Source organism: Carcharhinus amblyrhynchos, chromosome 11, assembly GCF_965287045.1.
Source record: "Carcharhinus amblyrhynchos chromosome 11, sCarAmb.v2.hapA, whole genome shotgun sequence".
Taxonomy (NCBI): domain Eukaryota; kingdom Metazoa; phylum Chordata; class Chondrichthyes; order Carcharhiniformes; family Carcharhinidae; genus Carcharhinus; species Carcharhinus amblyrhynchos.
This window is the reverse complement of record NC_137334.1, coordinates 62,721,769-62,737,883: the sequence shown is the minus strand read 5'-3', so window position 1 is coordinate 62,737,883 and position 16,115 is coordinate 62,721,769. Positions and strand designations below refer to the sequence as shown.

Sequence of the window (16,115 nt, the reverse complement as noted above, 5' to 3'; positions counted from 1 at the left end):
TCCTGTGCTATAATTTTTGTTGTTGTTTGATTATAAATACAATTCTAATGATTATTTTAGGACCTAATAGCAGATTCCATTTCAGTGGGCAGTAATTTCCTTGTTTGCAAATCATAGAATTCCTACAACACAGAAGGAGGCCATTTGTCTTATCGAGTCTGCACCAACTCTCTGACGGAACATCTTACCCAAGCCCAGCACACTGGAGTGTATGAGGTCCTTGATTAAACTGATTGCTTTTCCGAGACAGTGGGAAGTGTAGACAAACTCAGTGGATGGGAAGCTGGTCTATGTGATGGACTAGGCTTCCTTCATGAAACTTTGTCATTTCTTATGGTGTTTGGCAGAGCTGGAGCCATACCAAGCTGTAAAAGTTGGAGAGAGTCTTCAGCAGTATGAGTCAAGGGAGGAGATTGCTCGGGTTCTAATGCTAATTTTCAAATTCTTTCTGGCTACAGGAGAGATGCCAGAGGACTGGGGGACAGCAAATGTGCGACCATTATTCAAGATGTGAAGTAGGGATAAACAGGCTAATTACAGGCCTGTGAGTCTAACAAAGCGGTAGAAAAATTATTGGTAAAATTCTGAGGGACAGACTTAATCTCTGATTGGAGAGGCAAGCATTAGTGAAGGATAATTCATATGGCTTTGTCACCGAGAGATCATTTCTAACAAGTTTGATTGAATTTTTTGAAGGGGCGATCAGCTGTGTAGATGAGAGCAGTGCAGTTGATGTAGTCTACATGGAATTCTGTAAGGCTTTTGACATGGTCCTGCATGGGAGACTGGTCAAGAAAAAAATCCATGGGATTCAGGGTAATTTGGAAAATTCCACCAGCCATTTATCTATTTATAAAAAAAACATAACAAATTAATGTGCCTTATACTGTGGCAACAATGATTGTCAGATTTGTATTCTTTCAAGTTAGAGTATATCAAAAATAAATAGAAAGAAATTCCTTTGAGATCTAAAATGAGGAAGCATAGATTACAGTGAGCAGTGCCCCGATTGTTGGTATATAAGTGGCAGCATTCTTACCTAAAAATGAATAAAAGGCAATCCCAGAAGCACCCTCTGCTGTGACCACAAGGAGTCTGGAGGAGTAATGTGGAGCTCCTGCCTCGCTTTCAATGGATGTTGTCCAGATGCCTTTTAAATATAGCACCAGGACCTATGACCCCCCATAAGGTAATTAAAAGAGCTGGAAACCCCCTGCCTGCCTTGCCATGAGATTTTCTGAGCTCCGCACGGATGCATAATGAATAAGAAGAATCATACAATCCATAGAATTCCTACAGTGCAGAAGGAGGCCATTTGGCTCGTCGAGTCTGCACCCACCACAATCCCACCCAGGCCCTATCCCCATAACCCCACATGTTTACCCTAGCTAGTCCCCTTGACAATAGGGTCAATTTAGCATGGCCAATCCACCTAACCCGCATATCTTTGGACTGTGGGAGGAAACCGCAGAACCCGGAGGAAACCCATGTGTGCACGGGGAGAATGTGCAAACTCCACACACAGTGACCCATGCTGGGAATCGAACCCGGGTCCCTGGCTCTATGAGGCAGTAAGTCTGGCCACCATGTCCCCGCTGGAGATCAGCCATCCTGTCACCCAGCAGGTGGTTTGTGGAGGGAGAGGACAGAGAATATGGTGCAACTCAAAAAATAAAATCACATTCTGATGATAGAAATTGGTGGCAAGCTCCTGACCATCATGGCAACTCAGTGGTCGGGGGTGGGCAGATAAGTGTGGGCATGGGGACAGTGACTGAGGTGGATGGGAGATATGGCATGCAGCAATTGGGGAGGTTGGCATGGGGTGGTTCAAGGGTGATGGAGTGGGAGGGTGTGGGCTATAGGGGGAGGGTAGGGTAGAAAATGTTACAGCATGTTTGAAACAACACACACATCCATCCTGTTACTGAGGCACTGCCCAGTCCCTCAAAATCCATCAGAAGAAATGCTGTTTTGAAGAAGGGTCAATGGATGGGAAGAGCTGCAGCTCACCTCAACTCTAATTTATTGTCCTGACAAGGGAAAGATCTTTCTATAGACTATAGGTGTGCAGGAACAGTGTTTGTGCATGGCTTCTAGCACTTGTTTTGCAAAGGCCCTGACTAAGATAAATGCCTTCTTGTGCAAGTCTAATTCAGCAGGACATGGATTCAGCCTGGGTTAGCCCCTTGAAATAGTGGGGTTGGTTAGTGGGTGGAGGGTGGGAGTGCACAGGCTTTAAAATGAACAGAAGAAATAAAAACCCAGCAGACCACCATTAAGTACAACTATACATGTATTTACAAGTGTGCAAGGAATATTTACAATGATTGTACAGCAATGCTGCCAGATTGTACTTGGAACTTCTTAGTTTTCCTTACCCAACCACTGTCTCTGGGTACTTTCACAATGTCTGCAGCAGAGATGGAAGCCGCCTGCCGACTACAATACCATCTTGTCTCTGCTGATTTTAGCAAGTATCCACCTGATGCCTGAGGCCTGGAGGATTCGACTTTCTTTGGATTTTATGTTCTGAGGAAGGTCCACCCTCAGCAGTCCCAGAAGCTGGAGCTGATAGGATTACCAACACGGTGGACTTGGAAAACTGGAACACCCTTGGAGAGTCCAGAGGAAAGGCCCCAAGAGTGTCTGCCTCATGTTCCACCTCCTTTTGGGTGCACAAGGACTCCTCCAAGACAACTTTAGGTAAAGGGGCACTGGAGGGAGGTCAAGCTGCCCCAACTCCCTCTCATGTAGCCACTACAAAAGCTTACCCATGCTGCAGCCATGGAGTGCAGGTCTGTGGCAAAAACTGAGCATTCTGCTGGCCTAGTTCATGGTGTCCACCATCCACCTCATGGAGACCTCGATACACGCACATGTTTGTACCACCGTAGCAGGGAGCAGATGGACAGACTCCTCTATCTCATGTTCCAATCTTTTGCAAGGCTCTGTGATGGTAATCCACCTGACTTCCCATTCCTTCCAAAGGACCTGGTCCCAAAGTGGAAAATTCTAGCATTGGGCTCAAAGTTTCCAGCCCTTCCCACTGGTAGAATTTTTCAGTCCCGCTGATGATGATCCTCCATGTGGCTGGTTCCCTGGCAACGGAGGGTGCGAGCTGCAGAAAAAGCTGTTGACACTGGCGAAATTTGAAAATCCCACTGTCGGCCAATAGAGGGCTGCTTCTGCTATCGCAAAACATTCTGTGGGAAAATCCTGCCCCTTAATTTCCAGAGTGGAAAATTTCACCTAGTGTGGTCCAATAATGACATTTATATTCACATTATTTATCATTTACATTTAAGAACTCAATTTTCTTGCTTATTTTAGACATTTCAAGAATAATTTAGGAAATCAATTTGCAAGCATTAGACATGGCTACTCTAAAAAATGTTCCTTCAAAGATGATTGGTGTACCAAGTTGAATTGAACTTTCTTAAATATCAAATGCATTTGTAACATTATCACATATAAACTGCACAATATCACACATATACATAAATTTCTCCTCAGCTTGATCAATGTAATGTTCCATGGTAAGGCCACATTGCACACACCAGCTTGGCAGACAGTCAAATTTGGAAAAAAACAATGTTCTTCAACATGGAATTGATGAGTCAGCAACACCTAGCCTATCAATAGCAGCAGTTAAATTGTTCATGGTTAAATGGATCTGATTTCACACTCTTTTGGAAAAGCATTTGAAGCACAATATTTCATGTGATCTTTTGCAGATCATCTGATTCTTTGTAAGCAAATTCCCATAGTTCCTTAGGCCTGGGCCAGGTCAATAGATATACCTGTGTTCCACCATCCACCCATTACTGATTATGTTATTGTGATGCTTGCCTTTGCTTCGTCTCCATTTTCTCTTGATTTCAGCTTGAACCTTAGTGGAGAACAATCATATTTTATTGATAGAAAAATAAAATGATATCTATGACTATGAAAGGAAAGTTTGTTTGACTTCTGTGGCATATAAATTGGAATTAATCAGTAAAAATACTTACTTCACCGTTAAGGAAACAATAAAGTACTGCAACGACAAATCCCTGTAGGTTAAAAAGCACCTCATTAATGGTGTAAAGAACACATTTACATTAATATAGCATTACCCTTTACAGGATCTTATCATGGCTCAACTAAAATAGCCTTAATTTTCAAGATACAAATCTACTGAGCAAGTAAGTTTTCTAGTGGCATCAATGGCAGATAACCTGACTTACTACTAATGCCTAATGGAAAACCATCAGCACCCTCAGAAAATTATTCAGAGGAAATTCATATAGAACATCCTCACATTAATGTTACTTTTGCTCACTGATTCAATAATTTTAATCAATAATTCTAATGTTTATTCAAATGAGTACCTGAAACGACCCAAGAGCAATTTCAAAGACTATCCGTAAGTCCATAACAAGGCTGCTTCCTTTATCCGGTATAATTGCGAAGACAATATAGTGGATTCCAAACAAAGGGATTAACAACAGAGTGGATTTTGCAAGCCTCCTAGAAATATCAAATAAAATATACAGAACTATTTAAAATATATTTAACCCTTTAATTGTTGGATAGATTTTCATTGTTGGCTGGGAAGGTGCGTTGAGTTGACAGCCTGATTTCCCTCTCAAACCCCTACCCAGCAACCCCTTAGATCTTGTCTGATTCTAACAACAAGGCCTGTCTCACATTCCACAAGTTTGAAACAGCTGAAAAGAGAAAACTGGCTGGTTGTGGGCAGGTCAAAATCATGAGAACTGGAGGCCGTTTGTAGTAAGTCCTGGGAAACGGGGCACGATTATGGGAAGTGAGAAGCCTAGCAAAAAGTCCAAAATGTCCTTGTGGGGTTCAAGTTACATGCCATGATTTTCCTGGTCTCATTTATGAAAGTTCCTGACCCTTTTTTGCTGCAAAGTTGTCCCGAGAAGTGTGTCCATGGTGAGCGATTGTCACTATTAGGATGGTCACTAAAATTTCATGGGGGTACTAGGTACATCATAGGACCCCAATTAACAAATAATAATGACTCTTCCCAAAAAGAACTTTGACATCTTTAAAAAGGGCCCGCTTAAGATGGTGGCAAGTGGAAATTGAATATGAATGAGGTGATAAATCTTAATACAGCTGTCTTAATTACTGGATGGTGGGGTTAAAATTCCACTCTCTGTACTTTCTATTGATCTTTAGTTGCATTTCATTCTGAGAATTCACTTCACAGAAGGAAAAAAACGGTTCAGACCAATGTCTTACTTTCCCATTTTACTGTTATTTTCCTTTTGGGTTAGACATGAATGTCTGATCGTAATTTTCAAGAGTGCCTTTGGTTGAGATGACATTTCCATTCCTACTTTTCTTTATAAACTAGATTATTGTTTATCAATAGACATGCATTCAAAGTAAGGCTATTTGGGAATATTGCACTGAGATAGGTCACGTTCACTGAATATATTTAGGGAACTACAAATCCCACAATAAGTTTAACATTGGATCTATTTCACAGCAACAACAGTTGTCTGGAAATTTAAATGTAAAATTTTATTTTGCCAAGGGTGAAGTTTCATTTTATACCACTGAATCCTTCTATATAATGCTTATTAGTAGGGTAAGAAGTCTCACAATATCAGGATAAAGTCCAACAGGATTATTTGGTAGCACAAGCTTTCAGAGCACTACCCCTTCATCATGTGAGTCTATGATATGATTTAATGATTCTGGTGATGATCAGGTTAAATATGGGTCCAAATTAACAATTTACTATCATAATTGACTCACCTGATGAAGGGGCAGTGCTCCGAAAGCTTGTGCTACCAAATAAACCTGCTGGACTTTAAACTGGTGTTGTGAGCCTTTTTACTGTGCTTATCCCAGTCCAACGCCAGCATCTCTACATCATATCATTTTATGGTAGAGAAGGAGGCCAGTCAGCCCATCAATGCTTACTTTTATTGTTAAAAGAGATATGAATTTCATCCCAAGCCCCTTTTCACTTCACAGTGTTCTTTTTCAACTACTTACCCATTTTTCTTTTAAAAGTTAGATTGATTTTGGTCCAACAGTGCTTTTTCTTAACAATCCTCCATAAAGTAAAATTCTCCTAACCCCTGTCTTTATTCCTGTGATGTAATCTTAAATGTACCCCCTTTTAGGATTAATTACCAATCAATGGAAATAATGTATGATACCCTGTTCCTATTTTTGATTTGATTTGATTTATTATTGTCACATGAATAAACGAACAATGAAAAGTATTGTTTCTGGCACACTATACAGACAAAGCATATTGTTCATAGAGAAGGAAACATGTGAGTGCAGAATGTAGTGGTACAGTCATAGGTAGGGTGTAGAGAAAGATCAACTTAATGCAAGGTCGGTCCATTCAAAAGTCAGATGGCAACAGGGAAGAAGCTGTTCTTGAGTCCCGTTGGTTCATAACCTCAGGCTTTTGCAGCTTTCTCCCAACGGGAGAAGGTGAAAAACAGAATGTCCGGGGTGCGTGGAGTCCTTAATTACGCTGGCTGCTTTGTCAAGGCAGCAGGAAGAGTAGACAGAATCAATGGATGGGAGGCTGGTTTGCATGATGGATTGGGCTACATTCGCGACCTTTTGTAGTTCCTTGCAGTCTTGGGCAGAGCAGGAGCTATACCAAGCTGTGATACAACCAGAAAGAACGCTTCCTATGGTGCATCTGTAAAAGTTGACATGCCAAATTTCCTTAGACTTCTGAGAAAGTAGAGGCGTTTGTAGGCTTTCTTAACTATTGCGTTGGCATTGGGGGACCAGGACAGATTGTTCGTGATCTGGACACCTAAAAACTTGAAGCTCTCAACCTTCATGTGTAGGGTTAGAATTTGCTTTAATCTTCTATGATTAAGGTTATTTCTTCTATTCACTTATAAATTGTTTCTGGATTTGCATTGTCGCTAGAAATAATCGAATGATAAAACTTGTTCATTCTCAAAATGCTTTCGGATTTAATGTGTCCAGGTTCAACTTATCTGACCATGCTGTTTAGCTTCTGCTGAAAGTGCAAGATGTATGATTCATGACAACTTATTTTTGTTGCCACATTTTGAAATGCAATAGCCAAGTTAACTTGAAAGAAAAAAATAGTGCAATGACTCAGACCAATAGTTATGTACTAGATGGTAAACAAGTCGGCATTGGGTATTTTGTAGGAATTATATAATTTCTGAGTGTCTTATTCATAATAAAAGTTAAAATCAGAATGAAATGTATCTTGTAGGACTGTGCATGATTTTGGGCTTATAAAGATACCAAGCTTTCTGTCACAATCAAAAGGATCAATTAGGATTACATCTAAACCAAAGGGAAAAACAGAGTCACTGGCTGGGATTCTCCAACCTCACCCACGGCGGGGATTTTCTGGTCCCGCTGCAGTGAATGGAAATTTGGCTGAGCGCCAAAGTCTCCGTTCTTGCCGGCAGTGGTGGTGGGGCATAAGATATCAGAGAATTCCGGCCACTGTGTTAATTTCCTCGTACCTCTGCTGTTTCAGGACATTGCATATCTCAAAGACATGGCTATATACAATAAAGAGGGGACATTGCAAACATATATTGTGCCAAGATATGAATTCTCTGCAATAGTTTTCCCTGATTCACTTCATTAAAATTCCTCAAACGTTTGCACAGCCCAATGATATTCTCTCAATTTCCACATTCTAGTGAAAAGTGTCCCAATTTTTCTATTCTCCCATTAGAAGTCAAGGTTGTCATTCACAACTAAGACCCTGATTTTACCGGCACGGCTGCCCGGATTTTAGGGCAGGCGAGGTTCGCAGAACGACATTCTCCATTGGCCTTGGGAGCATCTTATGAGCCTCGGGCAGCAGTGCCAGTAAAATCAGGGCCAAAATTGACAAATTCATTCATATTTTTAAACAATTTTAAATATATGAAAAATGAGACCATCATATTAGTAAATAAGTGTACCTGTGAATTGCAATAACTCTTAACATATGTTCCCAACGTCAATATGATACCATATACAGGGCATTGAACAATTATTTTAAGTATGAATTTTTTGAATAATGTGCCCCAAATCCCTCCCCACCATTGTTTACAGGATTTTGTTGGCAGTAAAATCAGGGCCAAAATTGACAAATTCATTCTGTGTGCTTACAATAGCTTTCACGTCCTTCCTAAAATAGGGCACTGAAAACAGCGGCCCCACCCACTGGCTGAAATGTCAGGGATGAGCCCACCTCTGCTCCAGAAAGCCACCCCCCAATATTTTATGCTCCATCAGACAGAGGTTGTGTTCACCATCCCAATCTGGGATGAAGTTGCATCCTGAGGAACTGCTGAACATACAGAAGACCTGCAGGTTTCCAGACCCAGCACTACCACAGGGAGCAGTGACCACTACGGGGATGACAGTCAGTGCCCAACAAGGTTGGGAATTTACACCCCCTTAGCAGTGGCCTGGCAGGGTAGAGGAGAATAATGCAAATTCAGGTGCGCTAGTGAGGAGTGCATGCTCATCACCTCCCCACGTCTGCTGATATTTTAACAACAAGAGGTGTTTGGGTGGCCTGTCTGCCTTTGCCCATCCCTAATTGCTATTGAGAGGTGAGGGTGAGCTACCCTCCTGAACCGCTTGCAGCCCATGTGGTCTAGGTACACCCATGGTGAATTCTAGGATTTTGATTGACCACACAATGATAAGTAATGGTAATATATTTTCAAGTCAGGCCAGTGTATGATTTGGAAATAAACTTGCAGATGATTGTATTCCCGTGCTTCTGCTGCCCCTGTCCTTCTAGGTTAAAGACTGTAGGTTTAGGAGGTACTGTCAAAAGACCCTTACCGAGTTGCTACAGTGCAGCTTGTTTATGATGGACTGGTGCTGGTGGTGGAGGGAGTGAATGTTTAAGTTGGTGGCTGAAGTGCTAACTGAGCTCACTGACTTTTCGACACCCAGTTTGCATGGCTTTAACTTAAAGAAGCTAGTAGGTGTTGTGACTCACTTGTACTGTTTTAAATCATTCTTCACAGCATCAGGTGTCTTTAGATTTTTTATCAATATCCTCATGATCCGCACAAAGAGAATAAAGTTGATCTGTGAAATAGAATAAAAACAGATGTTTACATTTTTGAAGGTGGCAGGGTACATTGATAAAGCCAATAAATAAAAAGCATGTGGGATCTTGGGCTTTATAAATAAACACATATGACTCAAAGGTTGGAAGCTTAGTACCCACTCCTTGGGTGATACATGTGATCTTAGAATATCACTGCATTACAGTGAACACAAACACTTCTTAATTGGATTCATATTGGAAGCCATATTGGTGAGGGCATTAGTGTGCAGAGCAAACATCCACAAGAGGTATGCAGAATAGCGGGTAATGATGTTAACCAGCTTGTAACACTGATTTGACATCAACACTGCCACTTTGAACTTCAATGCTCCAGCTACACTATCTCTTACTCGTTCATAACTCTTCATGTTCTCAACAGAAGGAAAGAGCAGCCATCAGCGCTATTTAAAGGATTATCGATTTGTATCCCACTATGGGTGGATGGATTAGACATGGTAAATGTGTGGGGCCATGAAGATAGGGTGGGGGAAAAGGCCTCAGTAAGATACTCTGTCAGAGAGATTTGGTGCAGACTCAATGGGCCAAATGGCCTCCTTTTGCACTGTAGGGATTCCATAACCGTATGACACTTTAGTTTATTTGCTGATTCATTTCAACTGGCTTTCCTATGATTGCAGAGGCATTTGAGTTCAAACCGCTACCATTCACAGGGTTTGGCGTGGTAGTTGATCTTGACTTCAAGTGACAAACTAATTGCTACTCAATATCAGTGCCCTAATAGGCTTTTCTTGTGGAATACAAAATGTCTGGGAGAATGAGCAGAGAACCGTACAGAGCAGAGGACACATTACTGGAAGGAGGAAGAGTGCAAGAGGGCATATAAAGAACAAAGAACAAAGAACAACCCAGCACGGGAAACAGGCCCTTCGGCCCAACGAGCCCGCGCCGCCGCATCACCCTACACCTATTCTACCCTGCATGTCTACGAATGGGACCCTACTCAGTCAGATTCAGGGAAGAAATAGTGTCAATTTGGTAAAAACCGATTAGCCTAAGAGCACATCTTTGGGGTGTGGGAGGAAACCGGAGCGCCCGGAGGAAACCCACGCAACCACAGGGAGAATGCGCAAACTCCCACAGACACAGGCCCAAATCCATGTGTCTGCACAGCCAGCAGTGCTAGTCACTGAGCTGTTGCGGCGCCCGTCTACCGGTCCAGGATCAAGCACACACACCGACATGAAGTACTAGGCCACTCCTGGACTTCCAAGAGCAGCCCACGCACGACCCGCCGTGTGCATGCCCCTCGCTTGACACGAGGTGGACCTCCACCTGTGGAATAAAGACAAAAAATATTAATCATATAGCCTGCCCTTCCGGTGTCTCCCGAGGTTTAACCCTATTTAATAGCCCCTACCATATCCCTCCATTCTCGTTTCACTCATGTGCCTATCTAACTGCATCTTAAACGAGTCCAACGTTCCTGCCTCCACCACCCTACTCGGTAGCGCATTCCAGACCCCCATAACTCTCTGCGTAAAGAACCTTCTTCTCACCTCCAAATTATACCTCCCCCCCCCTCACCCTTAAATGATGACCTCTCGTGTTCGTACCCAGTCTAGGGAGCAGTCTCTCACTATTAACTCTATCTATTCCCTTCAGTATCTTATATACTTCTATCATGTCCCCTCTCAATCTCCGTCTTTCCAAGGAGAATAGCCCCAGTTTCTTCAATCTCTCCTCGTAACCCAGTCCCCCCATGCCAGGCAACATCCTGGTAAACCTCCTCTGCACCCTTTCCAGAGACTCCACGTCCTTCCGGTAGTAAGGTGACCAGAACTGGACGCAGTACTCCAAATGCGGTCTAACCAACGTTCTGAACAACTGAAGCATTAGACGGCAGCTTTTATACTCTATGCCCCTTCCTATAAAGGCTAACATCCCATAAGCCTTCCTAACAATGTTCTCCACTTGTGACGCAACCTTCATGGATTTGTGAACCTGCACTCCCAGGTCCCTCTGTATGTCTATACTCCTAATCTGTCTACCTTTAATCACATAGCTCCTCTCTGCATTATTCCTTCCAAAATGCATCACCTCACATTTGTCAGGATTAAATGCCATCTGCCACCTATCTGCCCACTGCACCAACCTATCTATATCCTGTTGTATCACCTGACAATCCAGTTCCGTACCCGCCAACCCTGCCATCTTGGTGTCATCAGCAAACTTGCTGATCACACCACCTACGCCCTCTTCCAAGTCATTTATGTAGACTACAAAGAGGAGAGGTCCCAGTACTGAGCCCTGCAGCACACCACTGGTCACTGGCCTCCAGCCCGACAAGGTCCCCTCCACAACTACCCTCTGTCTCCTATTTCCCAGCCAGTTCTCAATCCACCTAGCTACCTGGCCTCGTATCCCATGCGCCTTAACCTTTTCTACCAGCCTACCGTGAGGGACTTTGTCAAACGCCTTACTGAAATCCATATAGATGACATCAACGGCTCTCCCATCGTCAACCGTTTTTGTCACCTCCTCAAAGAATTCCACCAGATTCGTAAGGCAAGACCTCCCTCTAACAAAGCCATGTTGCGTATCCCTAATCAGATCGCAACGCTCCAAATGCTCATACATCCTACCCCTAAGTATTTTTTCCATTAACTTCCCTACCACCGACGTCAAACTCACCGGCCTATAATTCCCAGGGTTATCCCTACTACCTTTTTTGAACAATGGGACCACATTTGCTACCCTCCAGTCTTCTGGGACCTCACCTGTGTCCAAAGAAGAGACAAAGATGTGCGCCAGAGGCCCAGCAATTTCATCTTTCGCCTCCCTAAGCAGCCTGGGATAAATACCATCAGGCCCCGGAGCTTTATCCGTCCTTACGCTACCTAAAAGCCCTAGCACTTCCTCTCTCGTAATAACTATATCCTGCAACTGAACCTCCGCTCCCTCCAAGAGACCGCACAATTCCGAACCCCTCTCCTTCGTGAATACCGACGCAAAGTATTCATTCAGGAGCTCCCCCATTCCCTCCGACTCAATACACAACTCTCCACTCTTGTCCCTAAGAGGACCAATTTTCCCTCTAACTACTCTCTTGCCTCTAATATAGGAATAAAACATAATAAAATAAAATATCTGTCTCATGTGTTTAGGGAGCAGGTATCCTACCTGAACCTTAAGGAGGAAATGTACATGTGATATCTGAACTTCATTAAGAATGTCTTCCCTGAAACCTACCACTGAATGCAGCCTCGTGCAACCACCGAGAAGCATATGGACCTCATTGCCAATAGCTCTGAAGGTAATAGTGGCTATTAACTTTATACCAGTCTCTTCCAGTGTGGAGAGAGAGAGATATTTACAAAAGCTCTCACTGTCCATCTCTAAGGGAGTTCACTTCATTTCCTCAGACAGAAAAATCACATGTGTGGTGCAGGGTGCCACGTGTTGCACACATATTACTTATTGGGCACCACATGTCAATGCTGAGAAGTACCATGATATAAAAGAGATTGCATTCCCTTAATGACCAACTGGGATGCACTCACAAAATAGTGAATTATGCAGGTCACCACCTGGTATCCTGGCACCAGTCATGATGCCAAATGACCTCATTCTGTACAATGAGATTCTATGGACTGGGGAGAAATTATTTAGTGATCATCACTTTCACATTCTCAAATACAGCATCATCAAAAATAAATGTTTTTAAACAATTTTAAATATATGAAAAATGAGACCATCATATTAGTAAATAAGTGTACCTGTGAATTGCAATAACTCTTAACATATGTTCCCAACATCAATATGATACCATATACAGGGCATTGAACAATTATTTTAAGTATGAATTTTTTGAATAATGTGCCCCAAATCCCTCCCCACCATTGTTTACGGGATTTTGTTGGCAACAAATATGTAAGTATGAGCTGTTACCTGGGTCCTGACTATTCAGGTCATATAAAATACATGTTTTTATTCATATAAAAGGGCTAAATACAATTGTGAAACAACAAAGACTTCCAATCCTTCATATGACGCAAATATTCCACATCACGGTCATTATCGTGTTTAAACACATTTGCATTCATTAATACTGATCACATTTACTGAACATTATTTATTGACCAGTTTTGTTTCCTCTTTTTGGCTAGTTCTGAAATTGTCTTTGATATTATTAAACATCACACTCTCTACTTGACAGTCTACAATGCCACAAGAGAAAAGCAGTAAGTTGAGGCAATTCTCAACCGTCTGCTACTGACTGTTTTCTCAGAACTTCTCCTGATTGGCACCACCAACTCTGATAGAAAATAACCAGAATCCCAGAGAGATGCATGAATGGGTTTCCACAGATATTCCAGTGAAGTTATGGTGACCAATCTGGAGAATCCGCAAGGAAATTCTCAATCCATCATGGTAGAAGAGAATACAAATATATGAAATTGACGTGGGAAGTTTGACTGTTTTTGAAATTGTACATATTCAAACAAAGATAATGGGCCAGAAGTTCTTCAGAGTAGCAATCAGCCACCACCCCATCTCGCCTGACCTTCCAACTCAGACTGAATGATCTGAGTTAGTGCAGTACATGCCTGGGGCCTAGCAAAGAAGGGTAGCTATGTCAAAGGAAAGGAGGCCATATTCCCCCCTTTTGTTTTAAAGTGCTTGCTGCTATAAACCAGATAAGTTAAGGGTCCATTGAAGTTTAAAAGTCCTTGTCAGGTCATGGAGAAGATAAATGAGTCATATAAGTGGGTGGAATTTGGAAGGCAATTGAGGTGGATTGTTGAAGGGGTGTGTCAGGCCTTGGTGGGGGAAGGGGGACCTCAGGAGGAAATGCTGAGCCTCTGGGCTAGGTATGATAGTTGGGCCTGGTGAGATGGGGAGGGAGAGGAGTCCCCGTGGAGTTGAGGGAAGCCCGTGGGTTGGGAAGTTCCTGTCGGAGGATATAGACCCTAAGGGGTGGGGTAGACGCTATGAGTGGAATAATAGAGTGTGTGGGGTGGATATTGGGTTACAAGGGAGTCCTGTGTCTACATACAATAATTATCCAGAAGTTAGAAGAGGTTTTAAATCTTCAATCTCTTTCTGAGTTACTATTGATGCCCACTCAGAACCTCTGAAGTTTGTGATTTAAATCACTTTTTCAGATGGTTCCCAGTGCAGGACAATTGCTCAAGGGAAGGCTGCAGCTCCAGAAAATTGCTGTGCATAACCTTACCTTTAAAGCTCTGAAGGGGATTCTCTAGTGCATCTTAGGGGCACCCCATCCCTCAAAACTATGCCCTGGAGTTTGAATGTCAACTTGCCCTTTATGCCCTTTATGTCAACTTAACAAGCATATTGGTAGTTTATTTTATTTATTTTGCCCAAAACTGTATGAACAACTACTACAAAACATTTGAGACAAAAGAACTAATTATTCTGCTATTAATAATTGCACTGTTTCTGTTTAAAATGTCTAATTTGAGAATTTTATCCCCCCAAGGTATATGTGTGACCTTTTCACTGAAATGCCAGTGTGTGTGATTGTAGAAGTGACTTTATGATTTGGATTCTCACTTACTGGGAACTGAGCTTGGGCAGTTGGTAGAACCAACTAACTTTCAATCTATTAGTTAACCTCCTGCTAGTTCTGCCCACCATTAAGTCAATGTGGCCTGGTTACCATAAAACATGGGAAAACTACAGCACAAACAGGCCCTTCAGCCGACAAGTTGCACCGATCATATCCCTACCTACTAGGCTTACCTATAACCCTCAATCCTATTTTTTTTTTAACAAGGAGTCAGTGCTTTATTGATCATTTGATGACTGGTTGACCCTCAATCCTATTAAGTCCCATGTATTCATCCAGAAGTCTCTTAAAAGACCCTATCAAATTTGCCTCCACCACCACCGACAGCAGCTGATTCCACTCACCCACCTGGCTGAGGGGGTATAGCTCAGTGGTAGAACATTTGACTGTAGGTCAAGTGGTCCCCGGTTCAAATCTGGGTGCCCCCTACAGTGTTATCATGGGGATAGGGGGCTCAGGTCAAGTGCTATTGAAATCCACATGCCAGATTTAACAGCTGAAAACATAGGGTAGAGAAGGTGGTTTTGCCACAGGTAGTCTTAAAGAGTTCCAGGAGTCTGATTAAAAATTCCTGGACAGAGAGAGAGTCCCAGAGACTCAGCAATCGGGATAGCAGCCTGCTGCAGCCAGCAGAGGAGAAAAATGTTGTTTTCCTCTGTTAGCTCAAGTCAGCTCAATGTTAGCTGAATGTCAGTGAGAGGTCATTCTCTGTTGAAGAGTAGGAATCTTTGAAACTTGAAGAGCATTGGAAGATTCATACTGATGTGGTTGGGAGTTAACTGTTCTGCTCAAAGTCAGTTTGCAATTTTTCAGAAGCCTGAAGGAAAGAATATCCAATGGCTCCGTAGCTAAAATCTCAGCATGGTGGGGGGAGGAACAAGTTGGAAGTAATTTTGGGCCAGTTCCTATAAAAGCTGAAATTCTGTAGAGAATGTGTTGTAATGCATAAATGCGTCATAGGGTTTTTGAGTGTGTTAAAAGACAAAGAGATGTCATTTTCATAGTTTACAGTATTAGTTGCCTCTGACTTAATATTTAGTTGATATTGATATCAGTTTGTTTGTTACAGTAAAACTCTTAAAACATGAAATTTTGTGGTGTGATCCTTTGAGATTCAGTTTGGGAATTCAAATCTCTTTTTAAACATTATTGGTCTCCATGGGAATGTAATAAATTGGATTTGGGTTTTATCTTATAATCATTGAATAAAATTCAGAATGTTACTAAGATACTTAATGTTATTTAAGCACAATACTGATTTTTTAACTCAAATTGCTAAAAGCTATGCCCATTTGAGAAAATAAATGCATACATCCCACACTGGTTTGCAAATTGCTGAATATTCAACATTTCTAGGGTATATTATTTATTTATAAACTGAAATTATTTCAAATATGGCAGTTACGCTGATAATTTAACATAGCTCAAAATCACCTTTAATTAAAACATACTTAC

The 16,115-nt window shown here is 42.1% G+C and overlaps 1 protein-coding gene and 1 non-coding gene across 2 annotated transcripts in view; one reads left to right on the top strand and one right to left on the bottom strand.

Moving 5' to 3' along the window:
* Positions 1-3,790: 3,790 nt before the first annotated feature.
* LOC145349727 (secretin receptor-like) overlaps positions 3,791-16,115 on the bottom strand; it is a 42,321-nt gene continuing 29,996 nt past the window's right edge. The window contains exons 11-14 of the mRNA XM_080198262.1: positions 8,993-9,084; positions 4,374-4,512; positions 4,014-4,055; positions 3,791-3,892 (exon numbers count right to left, since the gene is read on the bottom strand). Coding sequence (XP_080054388.1) covers positions 3,791-3,892; positions 4,014-4,055; positions 4,374-4,512; positions 8,993-9,084 — 375 coding nt within the window. The remainder of the gene's footprint in view (positions 3,893-4,013; positions 4,056-4,373; positions 4,513-8,992; positions 9,085-16,115) is intronic.
* Positions 15,017-15,088, top strand: trnay-gua (transfer RNA tyrosine (anticodon GUA)). The gene has a single exon. It is a non-coding gene; the product is annotated as a tRNA-Tyr (tRNA).